Source organism: Pteronotus mesoamericanus, unplaced genomic scaffold (genome assembly GCF_021234165.1).
Source record: "Pteronotus mesoamericanus isolate MK-2021 breed Mesoamerican mustached bat unplaced genomic scaffold, CSHL_Meso_final contig_347, whole genome shotgun sequence".
Lineage (NCBI taxonomy): Eukaryota > Metazoa > Chordata > Mammalia > Chiroptera > Mormoopidae > Pteronotus > Pteronotus mesoamericanus.
The window spans coordinates 5874632-5891167 of NW_026555137.1; the positions used below are offsets into that span (position 1 = coordinate 5874632).

Genomic DNA, 16536 nt, shown 5'->3' on the forward strand with positions numbered 1-16536 from the left:
AGACGCGGTGTCTAAACACGATGGGAACACGATGGTGACACGCTGACTGCACTCCATTTCACCGGATGTAGAATCGAGCTTCCTTGCCGTGTTCGCCCCTACCTCCCCCTCGCTCTTTCTTGACTGTCTGTGAGGCTAATATAATTTTTTTAAAGTGACTTATTTCTAACAGATGTGATCGTCCAGCCACAGCAGGCTGGATGCACAAGGTCCCTAGCAAGTTTGATTTCTGGGTATCATAAGCATATATTCCACTAATAAATAAGTATCGCTCTGTGAAGGAAAAGATGCCGAAACATGGGAGGTATGATGACCAGGTACTTTGGGGAAGAAAGGACAAGGAGATTGGGCCTCCGGAGGTCCTGACTTGGCTCAACCTCAAAGGTGCTAATTATTGTATTTCTCAAACATGGTGGGCCACGACAGAGGGAAATTAGACACAGTTTAATGTGCACTGCACAGAAAGCTAATTTTAGGTCTGTATTAAGTTTCTTGTAAACCAGAAATTACGCAAGATTACAGGTAAGACGACAACATAGATCTGGTGTAGAGAGAAATCACAGGGCAATGTCCAGAGAGAGGGAGGGATGGGCCCTCCCTCCTGCTAGCTCTTTGAGTGGCTCTTTCGACCTCACAAGGGCAGGACCTGGAGGTGTGTTATTATCACCTTGGCTGGGGTCAGCGCTCCATTTGTGGGTGCTGGTGAGGTGGCCCCAGGCAGTGTTACAAAGCCAGTGATGACATCACGAGTTGCCTACTGACGTGTCCTCTCCTATGTGAGGCATCGCCTGAATATGTGGACTTCATGGAGTATTCCAAACGAGCTGGCATCTCAGGATGAGCTTCCCAACCAACAGCCTGCCTTTGCTTTTCTCTCCCCGCTAGGCCACCTGGGCTCTCAGGTCAGCAGCCAAAACAGGACCATGCTGTTACTAACAGCGTTCGTTAAGTAGCCCATGTTCTTGGGCAAGGGTTAGAGGGAAGAAGGGGAAAAGAAGGAAAGGAAAAAAATTATCTTTAAAAAAATAATCCTGGACTTGTCTCTTCAAATAAGACCCTGTCAACACATTGCCACAGAGACGTCTTGATAGACTGACTGATTTTTCTCTTCATCAACCTATTTCAGATCATAATAACCACCATTTACTGAGTCATTTCCCTGTTCTTGCCACTCTGTGGGGAGCGGCCTGCCCTTCTGAGGGAGGGCCCCCCTCCCCAGGTCACAGGACGCAAGGGGCTTTGCTGATCCCTGGCTCACGTTTGCTGGACCCCCAGACCCAGGCTGCCAGCCAGCTCACTGGATGGCTCTGCTAGGCGTCTGATGGGACTATTTAGACTAAACTATTTTTAACGTCAGCCCAGTAAGTGAGCATAGATTGAAAAAATACCCCCCTCTTTCTCCTGAAGCAGATTTGCTATCAGATGTTTGAAATCCAAGCTTTTCTTTCTTTGCCTGAATAAGGAAACGTCTGTTTCACTTTGTGCCTTCTGTTTGCATCCCACCCTTGCTGAAGGCAAAGCAATCCCAAAGTCTTCTCCGCACTCTGCCGTCTAGGTGATCTTTTAATTCTTTGGATTCCTTATACATTGTTTTTATGTTTGCATCAGACAATTAATCATGTCAAGCTATGTGGCCTCTCTTACTTTGTTGTATTGAGCTATCATTTGTGGCTTTCATTGATACTTAAGATCTGTATAAATAATGTCTTGTTTCCTCTAGGCAGCGAGCCCACGAGGCCACCCTGAGTAGTAGAAAGAACAGATTTCACAGTGGGAGGGCCTGAAGCTGAGTCACAGCTCTGCCCCGAGCTGCGTGACCACGGGCAAGTAACGCTACCTCTCTGCGTTTCTGTTTCCTCGCTAATAAACTGTAGATAACACTCACTTTACAGAGTGGTTATTAAGATGAAATGGGGTGGCATGTGTGAAGTGCCAAAAGTTATTAGCAAATAACTGCTTAGAGATTGAAATTGGACCATATAAATGATTCAACCTCAAACTGATTTATCTGTGAACATACAGATCTCTTAGACTAAATATACAGCATTAACAAACAATGTGAAAAAATTCCAGTAGAACATGATTCCAGTTTAAATGGGAACAAGAAACCAAATGCAAGTCATTGGTTCCCTACAGAGTTGATGAATTCATCAAATTATTTGGTCATTACACAGATGTCTGTTGAAAAGTGGCATTGTTCTAGGTTCTGGAAGTAAAGGACGATAGAGAGCAAAAATCCTTGCCCTCAGGGGGCTTACAGTCTGGCTGGAGACAGGGAGTGAACAAGACAAATAAGCAAAACTGTATACTTCTGGGTAATGTAAATATGCAGCAGAAGAGGCAGAGAAGAGTGACAGGAAGTATGTATGTGGTGGGGGGGGGGGTAGGATGTGAAATCGTCCCTAGGTGGGCCAGGTGAAGCCTCACTACAGTGACAGAAAGTGACGTGATCAAGACGGGAAGGAAGGGAGGCCATCAGCCATGGGGACAGACACGCGGGGAGGGCTTTTCAGGCAGAACATGTTCCAGGCCACACAGAGCAGCTACTCCGCCCTCTGGGCTATGAGGAGTTAATACCAAATAGATTTGTTTTTGTTTTCTGTTCTTCCCCCCATATTTATTTTTAAGTCTAAAGGGCAAACCATATCCTAGGCTTTCCCCCTCTGGGGACATGGAGAAGAAAAAAGCGCTTAAAGATGAATCTTACTAGAAATTAAAAGTGGTTTTCCTTCCCATTTCATACCTATTTAATTACCATAAACTTTTCTCCAGACTTCTAAGGTAAACTGTGTCCCAAACCTCTTGGCAGGTGGCAAGGTTGGTGGGGCTGCACGGTTTTAGACCATGACACATAGCATTCTTGTGACCTATAGGGTATTTTTTTTTTTAAATGTTAAGGTGTTTTGATATAATAGGTGCAAAAACATGGGCAGGGTTACAGTCTTCCTCAAATATTAATGGCCTTTACTGCCATGTTCAAAAGTTTCTAATTTGTTTTGAGTAACCCTCCTCTCAACATTGGGCCTCGAATAGCGGGTTAGTTTCTTCTGAAAGTCGGTGGAAACTGTCATTTCACTACTACATCGTCACTCTTATTAAGGAGGGTCATGGAGTGTTACCCCTTTTCCCCAACAACAGAAATGCTAGAAAAGGCTGACTTCTATCATTTGGTCTAGAATGGGTTAGCCCTGCCCCGCCCCCGGCCCCCGGGACGAGATGTGCACTTAGGCACACGGGGACAGAAGAATGAGAATAAAGGCCCGGACAGGACCGTTCTCCCTGGAAAACATCCAGAGGGGACTGAGCTCTTGACATTACAGAGATACAAACGAGAGTTTTCAAGGCACTTTCTATTTCCGTCCGCGTTCTTTTGTATGCTGGGTTGCCTGCCATTATGTTTATGTAATTCTGACAGTGTTCTTAATGACACACTAACAGATTGTAAAACACGCTGCTGGCATTGACTTGTTTTTTATATTTTTAAAACAATGTCCTTCATGTAACAGTAGTTAAGCGCGGCAGAAGGACATCATTAGAGCCATGGTTAAACTGTAATTTACACCATTAGGAAGGCAGGAGCAATTTTTATTGCCGGGCAATTTTCTTGCTGAAATATTTGGACCATATGGCTCAATTTGTGTAATAACCTTAATTTCTGCACCCTTCAGGTCTGCCTCCGTCTCCTACGGAATGGTAAAATGCAGTTTAGCAGAAAAGGCAACTGTCTATACTTAGAGAGTTGAGATTAATAACATGTCACGTCCTGTTTTTGGTGAAGGAATTGGAACAGCAGCCAGATGGTATCTCTACAAATAACTGTCAGGGGTCTTGATCTAATCAATACAATGTATTAATACATCTCCCTCTGCTGTTCCTCCAGGGGCTGGCGCACAACATCTGGAAAGAGTTGGTGGGGGGGGCCCGCCAAGTAGAAAGCCGATTCTTTTCAGAATCAAACTGAGCCCAATTAATTTTTCATGTATCCTTGATAACTGTTTCATAATGAGCGATGCATCTTGACGGATTTGGGGTTGGCAGAGCAGGCTGCCCGGGCTTTCTATCCCCATTCAGTCCACTTACAGAAACCAACCCATTAATCAAGCTATCTGGCATAAAACCTGAATCTCAGCTCAGCAAGAGATCAATAACCATCCTTAAAAAAAAAAAAAAACACCCCAACACACACACACACATGCACACACACACACACACACACACACACACACACACAGAGCCAGCCACTAATGGGCACAGGTATCCAGCCATGACACTAGTAATTGCTTTAGCAAAAATAAAACTCCGGATCATAATCACCCAACAGGAACTTATATGATAAAATTCATTACTTGTGTCTTGTCAAAAAGTAACATTTACCTCTGTTAAAAATGTTCTGTAATTTTACTATCTAGACATGGGCATTATCTTTCAGAGGTAGACAATGGACCTTTTTTGAATGGATTAAAACTCTGATTTTGTAATGTGAATATTTAATAATCCGAATATCATATAAAAAGTTTAAAAATGAGTTATGACGCTTATTTTAAATTCAGAGTACCTGAGGGGCTCCTTACGACAATCTCGAGCCCGACCGTACATGACGCGCGGCGAGCCCGCTGTTCTAAGAACTCTGAGGGGATGGCACGTTGGTCCAATTCCTTCACTCCTTGGCTGGTTTAATGGAAGGATTTACAATTCAAATCACCAATTCTTATCACTTGCCCAATGGTTTCATCTCAAATCTTTACTGTTTTACCAAATTCAGACCGGTCATTTTGCTTTCCCGTTAGCAAATCTGCTTTGGCTTGTCCGGGATTTCTACCCTCTCATTCCTTCCGAAGGCAAGGCCTCCTGAGGTCAACTGTGGAGAAGAGCTCAGAGCAGAGCTGGGGAGACAGAGGAAACCACGACCCGTTTGTTCAAACATTCCTTCCTGGCTCTCGGACAACAGGTGGGAACCTGTTCTGCCCTCATGAGTCTGAGATTTTGATCAGGAAAAAACTCCTGGGAAGTGTTGACATAAAGATAGTCACTCATTGGCTGATCATCTGATCAGGCCCTGCCAAGATGATAGAAAGGTCTAAGGAATCACCCAGGAACTTGAAGGGGATGTCGCATCCGTCTTTTCTGACAGCGTGACTAAGAATCATGGCGCTGTGTTCACTCAGTCAGTGGTCTGCGGTTCCGCCGGACGAGGGCTGGGTGAGGAAGCAGGGGCATGCGTCAAGGTCTTCTTAGGTTCCTTTAAGTATTTATGAGCACAATCAATGCCTATGCATGGCTAAATAATCGCTTATTACACTGTAATTTGTCTCCTGCCATATTTGCTCTAAGAACGCCAGCACTCCCAGAGAGGAGAGACTATTTCTTCCTCCTCCATATCCGTTGTAGCTTCTGGGCACAGGAGATTCTCAAAAGAGCGTTAGGTAAACACTGATCAATGGAAGGGCCCCCCAGTATTTCTTGGTCTTGATCACTGCATTTGATTCTATGTGTCTAGGTCCTCAATCACAAATAACGCGCGGTTTTCATATATGCGTGAGGTGCCGGAGAAGCAGGGGCCCAGGGTTTCAGCTTTCACTGCGTTTGCTGATGTCCAGTGGGGATGCACAGGCGACACCATGACAATGATGTGTTTGTAGTGAAGCTGTGTAACTTCAAGCAAGAAAGCCATTTCAACCAGTGAGCCGCAGGACTGAATAAAATCTGAAATGTGGGATGCACGACACATGGCATCCAGAATTTTCCATTTTTGTGATGTTGTTACGGAAATATTTAATTTATATAAATTGAAATCGTCTGTCACAAAGACAGGAGACAGTTGCTATTCTGGGGCCTCCCAGTTCATAGATATAATCAACAATGCCTGCTGTTTGAGCTTAGCAACACCCAGATACAGCGCTAACAAGACGTCTCACCTTAAAAAGTATATTGAGATAAAAAGGTTCATTTGCAAACCCAGCACATATGTATTCACAGGTGTTGGGTGTGGGTCATTGCATTTGGATTAAAAAGCAAATGCCTCTCTCTAAATGAGAGGTCACTAGCCGGCATGAGGCAAAATCTTTTCACTGTTCGGTATAATTAAAATATTCCAGGAGCAGTTTCAGTAATTTAAAAATCGCAGTATTGTTGTAATATTTTTCTAGGCTTCAGGAGCTCACAATTGTTTGGCCCAATCAAATCTGGGAACACTAGAGAAGTTATCACCCATCAAGGTAATTACTTTCAAGTTGAAATAATTACTCTATCAATGTTAATGGTCTTTCAACTTCAATAAAGCACTCACCTGCCGATAATCACAGCTAACCTCTTGCTCTAATGCAATTCCCTCTCTACTTAGTAGGTTATATTACAGCCGTTGCAGTGGTCACTTGTCCTGAACAGCTGCTGAATTTCACTTTGATCGGCTGTGAACCATAAAAAAATTGGTCATCTGTGTCTGGTTCCCCCTCACCCATGAGCCCTTGCAGAGCGGAGGCTACGCTCTCTTGGCTGGAACAGGGCACAGTGTGGGCAGCCATCTTGTCTCAGGTAGTGGCTCCTTCCCACCTGTGACATGAGCTTCTGCCCTTCGCTGCTGTGCACAGCATGCTGTCTCTGCTCAGTGGCACATATTCTGAATTTATGGCCTGGCCCTGTTAGCATGTGGACTAGTTCACTTGACTTTCGTGTAGTTTTGACAAGGCTCTGTGGGATTCGGGGGTCCTGAAGGGTTTCCTTATAACTCAGTTAAAGGCCGGAAAAATAACACCTGAGTTGGAGGGCCGTTTCGCCACCGACTGCCCCTCTGTACTGAGAGAGTGTGTCCTTGGGCATAAGGGAAGTCGGTAGATGCCAATTGGGCTGGATCGGTTTGATATGGGAAATGTGTGAGTGGACGCGCGCGCACGAACAATAACCCTCCTGTTCTGCTGACGTGATCCCAGACCTCGTGGAGTGGGCGGGGTCCTGTGACTGTCCCCGCAGGTCAACAGAGCTACATCTGAGCGGACACTGCCCAGGCAGGGCTCTTGGAGGGGCAGGAAGCAGGGTAAAGGGGAGGTGGGCAGAACCAAACCTCAGGGAGACAAAAAGCACAGGCTCGCTCCCGGCGACTTAGAAAGCAGACAGAACCTAATCTGGTATTTGTGATAGTACCTGGGAATTAGCAGTCTGAGACCAGAAAGCATTTAAATTCGCAAGCTCTGAATTTTGTTTCTAGATGAGGAAGGGCTTAAAACATATAAAATGCAAGGTGTTTCATTCCCGACCAAATTAGTACATACAGCTGCCTTGCAAAAACCAAGAACTTTCTCTGTATTTTCTCATTTCTTTCAGCTTCTGTTAATCCAAATAGTAAAACTTCTGAAGTCTTACAGCCTATTTATATTGCCATTGACATGAGCACTACTTTATTTAGTCCTAGCAACAGCCTTGTGAGATGAGTAGCATCTTAGTTCAGACTCAATGATTAAGAAGAAAGACATCCGAAGGGTAAGGTCATGATCACTTGGGAAGAAGGAAACGTGTGTGAAAGTCCCAAGGTGGCCTACAAGCAGAAGGATTCAAGATCAATACCTCCAAAGTAGAATCGATAGGACTTAGGGAAGGACTGGATTTGGAACTAAGGAAAGGGGGTACTCAAGGCTTGAGCAACCAGGGAGGTGATGGGACACTGAGTGATATAACAGGATGTTCTGGGGAACAATGAGTATAGCTCAGAGAAACAGGGGCTATGTGTCTCTACTCAAGCTGCTAGACATTTCTCTGCAGGGCTTGAAAGAAAGAATCTGCCTTTCAGAGTCCTAAGACCACCTATATAAGATCCAGGGTCATGGAAAGTAAGTCCAAGAAGGGAATTCAGGAGAGAAGCTTCTCCAGGTTACCTTCTTACCATTTGCAGGGGAAATGTACCCCAATTCCTCTCTCAAGGGCCTGTGAGGGAGACCCAGGAGAACAGCATGAAGAAACTGGGGATGTCTGCGTGGAAGGTGAGACAGGTATCCTGCTCCACTCGAGAGGCCTGCTGCTGAGATGAGGAGACTCACAGAGCGATTCTGATCCAGCCACTAGGGAGAGGAAGGGTCTTCTGCGATTGCTGGGAGACCCCGGGATTTGGCGACCTGGCCTAACACAGCAGCAGGCGCTTGCTTCTTGCCCAACGAACTCTGAGGCTGTGAGGCCGCTGGGCCTTAGCCGGTGCGGTGGGTCAAGCACAGCAGTGGCTGCCGGGCGGGCTGCACTTTCCTCGTTTGATCGACCAGGTTTATAGCAGATGCTGCAGGAGGAGTGAGTCCTGTCGACACGGCAGAACCTGATGTTGGCTGGCGGCTCAGAAGAGAGGTGCCCGAAGTAAAGGAGGTTGTGGGGTGGACGTCTGGGGCGCAAGGAGTTGGCCAGGGGTGTACCAACTGCATCGGGGACCAGGAAGCATGGACTGTCCCCTGGGGACCTTGGCGTGACCCACAGAGAAAATCCCACGAGGCTCCTGCCCCACCAGAAGCAGCGATGGATGGATTAGAACAATATTAATGAGTGAGGCTCTGCTCCTCCATGTCTAATTCTGTATTTTCTGCCCCAATCCTGGGGAAACCCACAGGAGAAGAGGAGGGAGAAAAGCAAGCATGCCCTGACTTCCACACCATACATCCTTTTACACCAGTCAGGCTTCAGACTGGATTATTTTTTTAAACACCTGGCATGGGTCCTGATTACTAAGACTGGGCTGGTGGCTGTCACTGACAGTGACTGGAAAACCCTGGGACCTGCTGTAAAGATTATTGATGAGTGAGCAGGAGCGGCCTGATGACGCTTGTGGGAATAAAGGGGTTGAAGAAAAATAAAGTTCTTTCAAAGAAGCCGCCACGTGATGTTTACGGCGACTTACATGGGTCTAGTTCTTCGCGGTCCCCAATAATATTGAGCTAAAAGGAGAATCCCAATATATATTTGTAATTGACAGGGGCTTATTAGAAAAAAAAGGGGATAAAGATAATGTAAATCTAGTAAGTGTGATGTTAATGTGCAACCAAATACATCACAACAATAAAAAAGGGTTGTGCCAACATTCATTGTTTAGTGTGACAATTACCCACCCGTATTTCATATTTTTTATATAAAAGAGTGAATGATATAGTTATCTCATATTATAAAATATGAAAAGTCTCAATTTATAGAATTGATAAAGAAATGCAAGGTAACTAACTGTTTCTCTTACCATTTTATCTTCATTTTGGAAAGATAGTCTTTTTAGATAACTAGATCTCTCAGAACATTTGTTTTTTCTTATAAGTGGATCTGGGGAGAAAAGACTAAGAACCATCAGATTTTAAGAGCTCCAATTAATTTAAGATCATGTGTAAAGAGCAACACTATTTTACTTTATACTAAGCCAACATGGAGGTGGAATTAAAAAATGAATGTATCAGTTTACTTCCAAACTCTCCATAATGTGGCAATGCCGAAGTATCTAATTCCGGCCCTCCCCCCACATACCTCCTTCATGGTGAAGAAATCTGAGGTGATCCCATGAGGAAATCTGGAACACCTCCTCCTTGACATTGGGCAAGGCAGGTTGGCGGCCAGAATCTGGAGGCTCCAGTCTGTAGTTCTGGACTCTATGTCCAGGCCGGAAGCCAACCTTCAGTGACCCACAGAGTCTGCGGGCCCCTCAGCACTGCAGGCCTGGCCCCGCCCGCAGGGTGAAGCACCGTCTGCCTTTCAGGGTACTGGGCAAATGTGCGACGTGGGCTTTGTGTTGCATAACCTGGTGCGGGGGCAGGATCTACTTAGAGTGCAGCCTGACAGGTAAACTGCTGTTGCTTTTAAACCCCAAGTTGTTGCTGCCAGTACAAAGGCAGGTGCCAGGGAGGAAAAGCAAACCCGTCGGAACGGTGGCAGCAGGGCAGCCCAGCTCGCCAGCAGTGCCCCCCGAGAACACCGCCGTGGAGCTCGCAGGTGCCAAGCGAGGCTAAAGGCAGCTTCTGACACCACTCGATCCATCACCGGGCTGACGGGGAAGGGAGCCGGAGGGCTTCTACCTAAAGCTCGCTTTCAGAAGGCGTGGGCAGGGGTCCCAAGGGACCTAAGCATCTAGCTGTCTTTCTCTCTCTTTCCCTTAAAAGGACCTACTTAGGCCCAAAAGGCGGCGAAACTTCAGGAGGTTGGGAGGGAAGCTGGTGACACATTCAACCCCACATTCTTGCCAGTTCTCTCCTGCCGACCCTGCTGCGGCGGCTCCTGCCAACGCATATGCCTCCCCGCAACGGAGGCCCCCCCACCGGTTCTCCATCCACTGCCGCTTTTGGAGGATGCATGCATCCACTGCACCTGTTTGATGTGGCTCTCCCCGCAACACCCACCTGTCTGCAAACAACTCTGGGGGGACTCTGGAACAAGCTAGTGAGGGCACTATGCTACCGGCAACATACTGCTGGCCCCTCGGGCAGGGATGGGATCCCAATAAACGAGACTGCATGAGGGGAATCAGTGATACCTCTTGGGAGTCTGGGGACTGAACTGGAATCCTGGCCACTGTGAGGATGGATTCTGTGTCGCACAAATTGACAATATAGTTCTTTGCTTTGGAGAATTTCAGCCACAGCCGGCTATGAGACGAAAACCTGAAAGGTTTCCTAGGGCAGGTGCAGCCATGGAAGGAGACAGGGAAGATGTTTAGCTGGTACAGGAGTGAGAGAAAGAGTAAGTACGTCCAGGAAGGCGCCCTGAGAAAGATTTAAAAGGGATTCATGGAACCCTGAGCCACAGGAACTGCGAAGCAAAGAGGCTTAACCCGAAATGCCCGGCGGTCACCATCTGCACCTCCAACTGATTACGCGCCTTGCCCCGCCTCCTCTCTGCCTGAGGGCCTGGTCTCCTGAGAGGCTTCATAAATATACTTGAGGGCAGGACTGAGAATTGGCATATTGAGTATATACTCAATGACTATTTGCCGAAGTGGACTGCCTCGTCAATAATCGGCTCTTGACCCAGAAGATCCATCGCACTAGTATAAATAGAAAAGCCCTGCTGTTCGGAGCAGGAAGAGATGGACTTAAATTAGGGGAGGAGGAAACTGCCTGGGAAAAGGGAAGGCACTTCTCTGAGGGCGAGGAATTGGAGTTAAGTGGTAGAGCTTCCTTCTTTAGATACTTTTTAATGCACATACTCTCTTGGGAATGGATCGTACAAACGAGGGAACCTCAAAGACAATCGTGTTTCTGGTTACTTCTCTTAAAGATGCCGGCCCACGAAGGCCTCCGGCCGTGGGGCTGACCTAGTGACCGGAATGCCTGGAGGCAGCCCTGACCGTTCTGTGGAAGGTGTCCTTGAGCGCTCACAGACTGAGGTCAGATGGGGCCTGTCCTGATGGACCTAAGGAAGCCTTCTCTTAGGATTCTCCGGGCCAAAGTCCAGATTTGGGGGGCCCCTCTGAACACACACACATGCGCGCGCGCTTTTACATTCAAAGACAGTATGCTGAAGTGTTACAGGGTCTTCGTTACTCTGGCTATCCTCTTTGGACTGCAAGGATCAATGAAGGATTTCACAATACGGGTGGGGCTGTCGGAATAGACACTGTGTTGGGGCCTGTGGACAAAGCGCCCCAGGAGGCTTACAGCTTGGAGCCACAGGCCTCCCTGAATCCACTGGGTTCTTAAGTCTTGTGTTGTAAAATGGAACCGGCTGAACGGGGTGACTTAGAGACCCTTTCGCAGGGGAACTCCGACAGACCTGTTCTGGGAGATTCGGCACTTGGGCTCATAGCCCTTGAAACACATCTCTTAGAAGATCTGAGGTTCAATCACTGCATTATTGGTGCCTTCGATAAAATGCATTTTAAATTCAGTGGTCTCACTCAGAAAGCTCGTCAAGTGTTCTTACTTCGTATTTCAGTTTTCACTTTCAGGGGAGAAATGGAGAATATGAATTCCAAGGATGTGGTGAGAAGTAACATATTTGCCCATAGATCACATATCTATATTTAGGAAAACTGCTTCTAATGCTTGTAATGAAGGATTTAGAAGATGTAACATGAAAGACCCTGAAATATAAAGATAACTAAATGCCAAATAAAAAGTACCGATTCTGAAATAATGATTGTTTAAATAGTACGCTTTCAGTCACAGGTTGCTTATTTTTTAGTCATATGGAAAAATTAAACATAAGTCCAGTGACAAAACATGGCATGTTTACACATCTAGATAGATATATCTACAAATTTAATTTTCATCCTCATAGAGCCAATCATATCACATATCTGTATCTATCTAAAGGTATCTATTTCTAAATCTATCTATACTGTTTCATTCACATAATCCCTATATCTATGTATACCAATATACCTATACAAATGTAAATATGTGAAATAATTGGCTCTTCAAGAAAACAAAAATTAAATCTCTAATTTTATCTGAGCCTCATCTCCATGAAATATAGAGAAACACCTTTACTATCCCCATTGAACGGGCTTAGGAATCAGGTGGGGAGAGGTTCACGTATTTGCTGGAGGCAAGACGAATTAGTTGTGGCCTGCAAACTGGTTTCCAGCACCCTCTCTACTCAGTTTAGAATCTTATTCCTATGATCACATTGCGTCTTTTCATGTGTGAATGATTTTCATATATCTAACCTCTAAGTGAAGAATAACAAGGTGGATAAACAATGGATTTCAACCCGCTAACCCGCTAACCTTAGAGCCGGTTGCTTTTCCTCCGCACTCACCATCACTGTGAAAGCATGCACGGTAGAGACGCTCAGTGTTGGGTCGTCTGGCCTCTCTTCGTAGACCACATGGTACTGGGAGATGACGCCATTGGGGGAGCCTGGCTTCGTCCAGTTCAGCAGAACTGAGTGAGCACTGGTGGCTTGAGCCCAGGGCGCTGGCAGATGCTGGGGTGGGGCTTCAAGTGTGTGCACCGAGGACCACAGACTCTCCACGGAGCCCCTGGAGTTCCGCGCTCTGACCTGATACTCGTAGAGTGTGAAGGGCCTCAGAGCGGCAGCGGCATCAGTAAATTCAAGGGCTCCCTCTGACCAGACAAACACCAGGGCCGCCTCGTCAATGCCCGCGGGACGCCTGGAAGGAAACCAAGAAGGGGGTCAGGGACAGCCGCACAGTCAAACCCAGGTGTGCAGACAGAGCAAGGAATGGCTTCTGAGGTTTTGTCACCACCTCAACTTCCCTACAGTCTCTTCCTGGGGCCGTGATGGAGACCAGGTGGAGGAGCACACCAGGGGCCTGATCAAGTAGCTTTTTAAAAATGCAGTGTGAGTATATACATTTATAATTATAGTTTTATATATACACGCACATATTTGGCTAATCTTAAAAAGCCAGAGATTGTCCATTATCACACCTTCTTGTATTAACTTTCAGACATTTTTCTTTAAAAAACTACATGTGCAATACATAAAAAGTTAAACATCAAAATATTTAAAATTAAAAATAAAAAACTACAGAGGCACATATGTAGTACCACTGGCGCTTATTTGGCTGTTTGCCAACCTTTGTCTGTGAGTGCGAGTGTGAGTGTGTGCGCGCGCAGTTACTCTGGGGTTTTCCGTTTGCACAGCTGGAACCGCACCACACAGAACTGGCAGAGGCTGGTGCTCCCGGGAGCCCTTTCCCTCCAGTGGTGGGCAGATTGCAATTAGTGTCCCCATGGTTTCCATCTCCCTGTATCGGTGTCTTTTGCTGACCGGCTCCTACAATCACTCTGAGAGTGGCCATGAGACTCTCTTTGGCCAGCGGGGCATTCGCAGATACGGCAGCGGTAGAGACGTGCAAGCATGTGCGCTGCCAGGCTGGCCCTTCTCCTCCTGCGCCACAAGGTCTCGTGGGAAGACGCCCAGGCCAGCAGCAGAGGCGGCGCCTCGTGGGAGGCCACAGCGCTCACCCCCTTTCACCCTCCGCGATGCCGGTTCACCTTGGTTTCCAGGATGTCCTCAAACACTACCTGCGTGTTACTCATTTCCCTTCAGATGCGTTTTCTCCTGAATTAAACCACACCCCTTCAAAGTAAGGGCCAGTGTTTTGTTTTTTTTTATTCATCAACCAACCTTCTGTTGAACACTTTATTCTACACTGGACCGTGTACCAAGAGCAGAGATGTATAAAGATGAACTTCTTATCCAATGGAGCTCATGGTGAGTAGAGAAATAAAGTGAAATGCAAATTAATGAAAATAGCATGATCAATCATATGATAAGAATTTGCTTTAGAGGTCTTTAAAGGGCAAACATCAAATTCCTTTTAGACATCCTCTCCAAAACCTCATAAAATGCAGACAAGGCTCAAAAAACAAAAATTCTTTCAACTGCCTGGGAATGTTTGGTTCCATTTTTAGATTTACTGATATCAAATGCAGAGCCCAAGAACACTCTTTTAAAGGGTACCCAATATAGAGAGCGTTAAACATCTAAGCAAGAGAAATGGAACTGTCAGGCGTTGGGACCGCCCCCAGGATCTGATAACTTCGCTCCCACAGTTCTTTGCTCACCCAAATGTAATGCAGGCCTGGCCAGAAGGGGGCGTACCTGAGGACGGGTGGTTCGTTTATTTCTGTATCCCCTGCTTTAGAGCCCAGTTAGAGTTCAATAATTTTTTTTCCCCCAGATAAATGACATATAATCTTGTGGCTATTCTTCATTTTTGCCTCATGTCTATCAGCTCTTTTTTCCTTTCTGGGGAGTATTCTAGGTCAGGGAGGAATGTACCCAACACATGACCCTCCCTTTCTTCAACTTGCTCTCTCATGGAGAAGAGACTGGTGAGTAAATCAGTACGTTTGGGCCATTAGGAGAACTTAATTAACATACCCTTCATATACTGACATGTTCACATACTGCCATATCAGATTAACCATCCAAACAGAAGGGGTTATTAAGACAAAGTCAATGGCAGTACCTTTCACAGAAAAAGGAGGGCTATTTACAATCGTTGGCTTTGGGAATTCGATGATCCTCAGGTTGATAAATCACTGTGACCTAAGTATGGGCAATGACAAGCTTCCTGCTGGAGGCAGCAGAGGCTTCCTAGACGCCTCTCAGTGACCTGCCATTACTGTTCGGCAACCCGCCTCATTATGCTCGCTGCCTTGCCCGGGCCAGACTCCGCACTCTGTGCAGTTCGCAGGGTTTGGCCTTTGTACTTGCGGCAGATCCCAGGTACCAGGTGTGCCATTAGGAGGGATCCGTTCTAATGAGGACCACAAGGCTCACAGCCAACATCACCTCTCGTTGAGCTTTTTCAAAGGTGTTTGCTAGGAACATAATACAGCAAACTAACATACGATCTTCTATGGGGAAAGGACATTTTTCCGTTGTCTGACTTCCATCTTCCCATGACAATTTAATTACTTTTTTTTTATTAAACTCTCATGCATTCCCACACGGAGGTGTAGTCAGGGTTGTCACAAAACTGACATTGCTTAAAAAAATTGCCTGAAAGTGTGAATTTTAAAAATCTATGCTCTGGCTGGTGTGGTTCAGTTGGTTGGAGTGTTGTCCTGTAACTGAAAGGTCATGGGTTTGATTCCTGGTCAGGGCAAGTACCGGGGCTGCAGGTTCTCTCCCTGGTCATGGAACATGGTGAGAGGCAACTGATCCATGTTTCTCTCTTACACTGGTGCTTCTCTCCCTCTCTCTCTTCCTCCTTCCCCTTTCTCTAAAATCAACTAAGCATGTCTTTGAGTGAAGATTAAAAAAAAAAAAAAAGGGAAAAAAAAACCACATTATGAAAAAGATTGAGCATGATGTTAGCTTCGATTTTTATTCACCAATACAATGAAAGAATGCTGCCTGGTTAAGTAATTCCTATCACTATCGAATACTTAATAAATTAATATTATGGTGAGGAAAATATTTTATCTGTGGGGTTAAAAAACAGAATATCTTCATGTCTGAATAAACTCTGAACAGAAGAGGTTGAATAGACCACAATTATTCCTTACTTATTTAAAATGTAAGCTAATTATTCATTCAACTGGCAGTGTTTCCTTCTGAACAGTCTGTGTCGATGGAAATCGTGTTTTAAGATCTCTCGGAAGAGCCGATGGTGGTTCTACGTGTAAGTGAGCCTCAGTTACACACTTTCCAACTAGAGTTAATTAAATCTTGCTTAACACTGAAAAGAAAACAACGCTAAGTAGTACAACCGAGCGCCATTTAGCTGAAGAGGCGCACAGGCCTCTGCCGGCTCCCTGCGCAGAACCGTTCCAGGCGCCCCCACCCCACCGCCCCGCGCCTGCAGCGCCCTGTGCTGCTCTCCAAAAGCAATTCTACCACCACCCTGTAACTAAATGCACTTCCCGTACCAATTTAAGATTACCAAACTGCCACTGTCACCTCAAGAACAACATTAAAAAGACCCCCAATTTAAACAGGTAGCCAGAAACATCACGTCTGCGGTCAGAGCAGACAGGCTCCAGGCTCCAGCCCTGCCACGTCATTAAACGACCTTGGGCAGGCTCACCTGTGCTCTCTGGTTTCTATGTCACTTTGTAAACTGGACTTCATAAGCTTACGGTGTATACTCTCTCAGAATCTCTGTAAGAA

The 16536-nt window shown here is 46.0% G+C and overlaps 1 protein-coding gene across 1 annotated transcript in view; it reads right to left on the reverse strand.

Annotated features, from left to right (window-relative positions):
* The window catches only part of USH2A (usherin), a 474416-nt gene that overhangs the window by 48140 nt on the left and 409740 nt on the right, over nt 1-16536 (reverse strand). Inside the window, 1 exon segment of the mRNA XM_054576584.1 lies at nt 12703-13057. Coding sequence (XP_054432559.1) covers nt 12703-13057 — 355 coding nt within the window.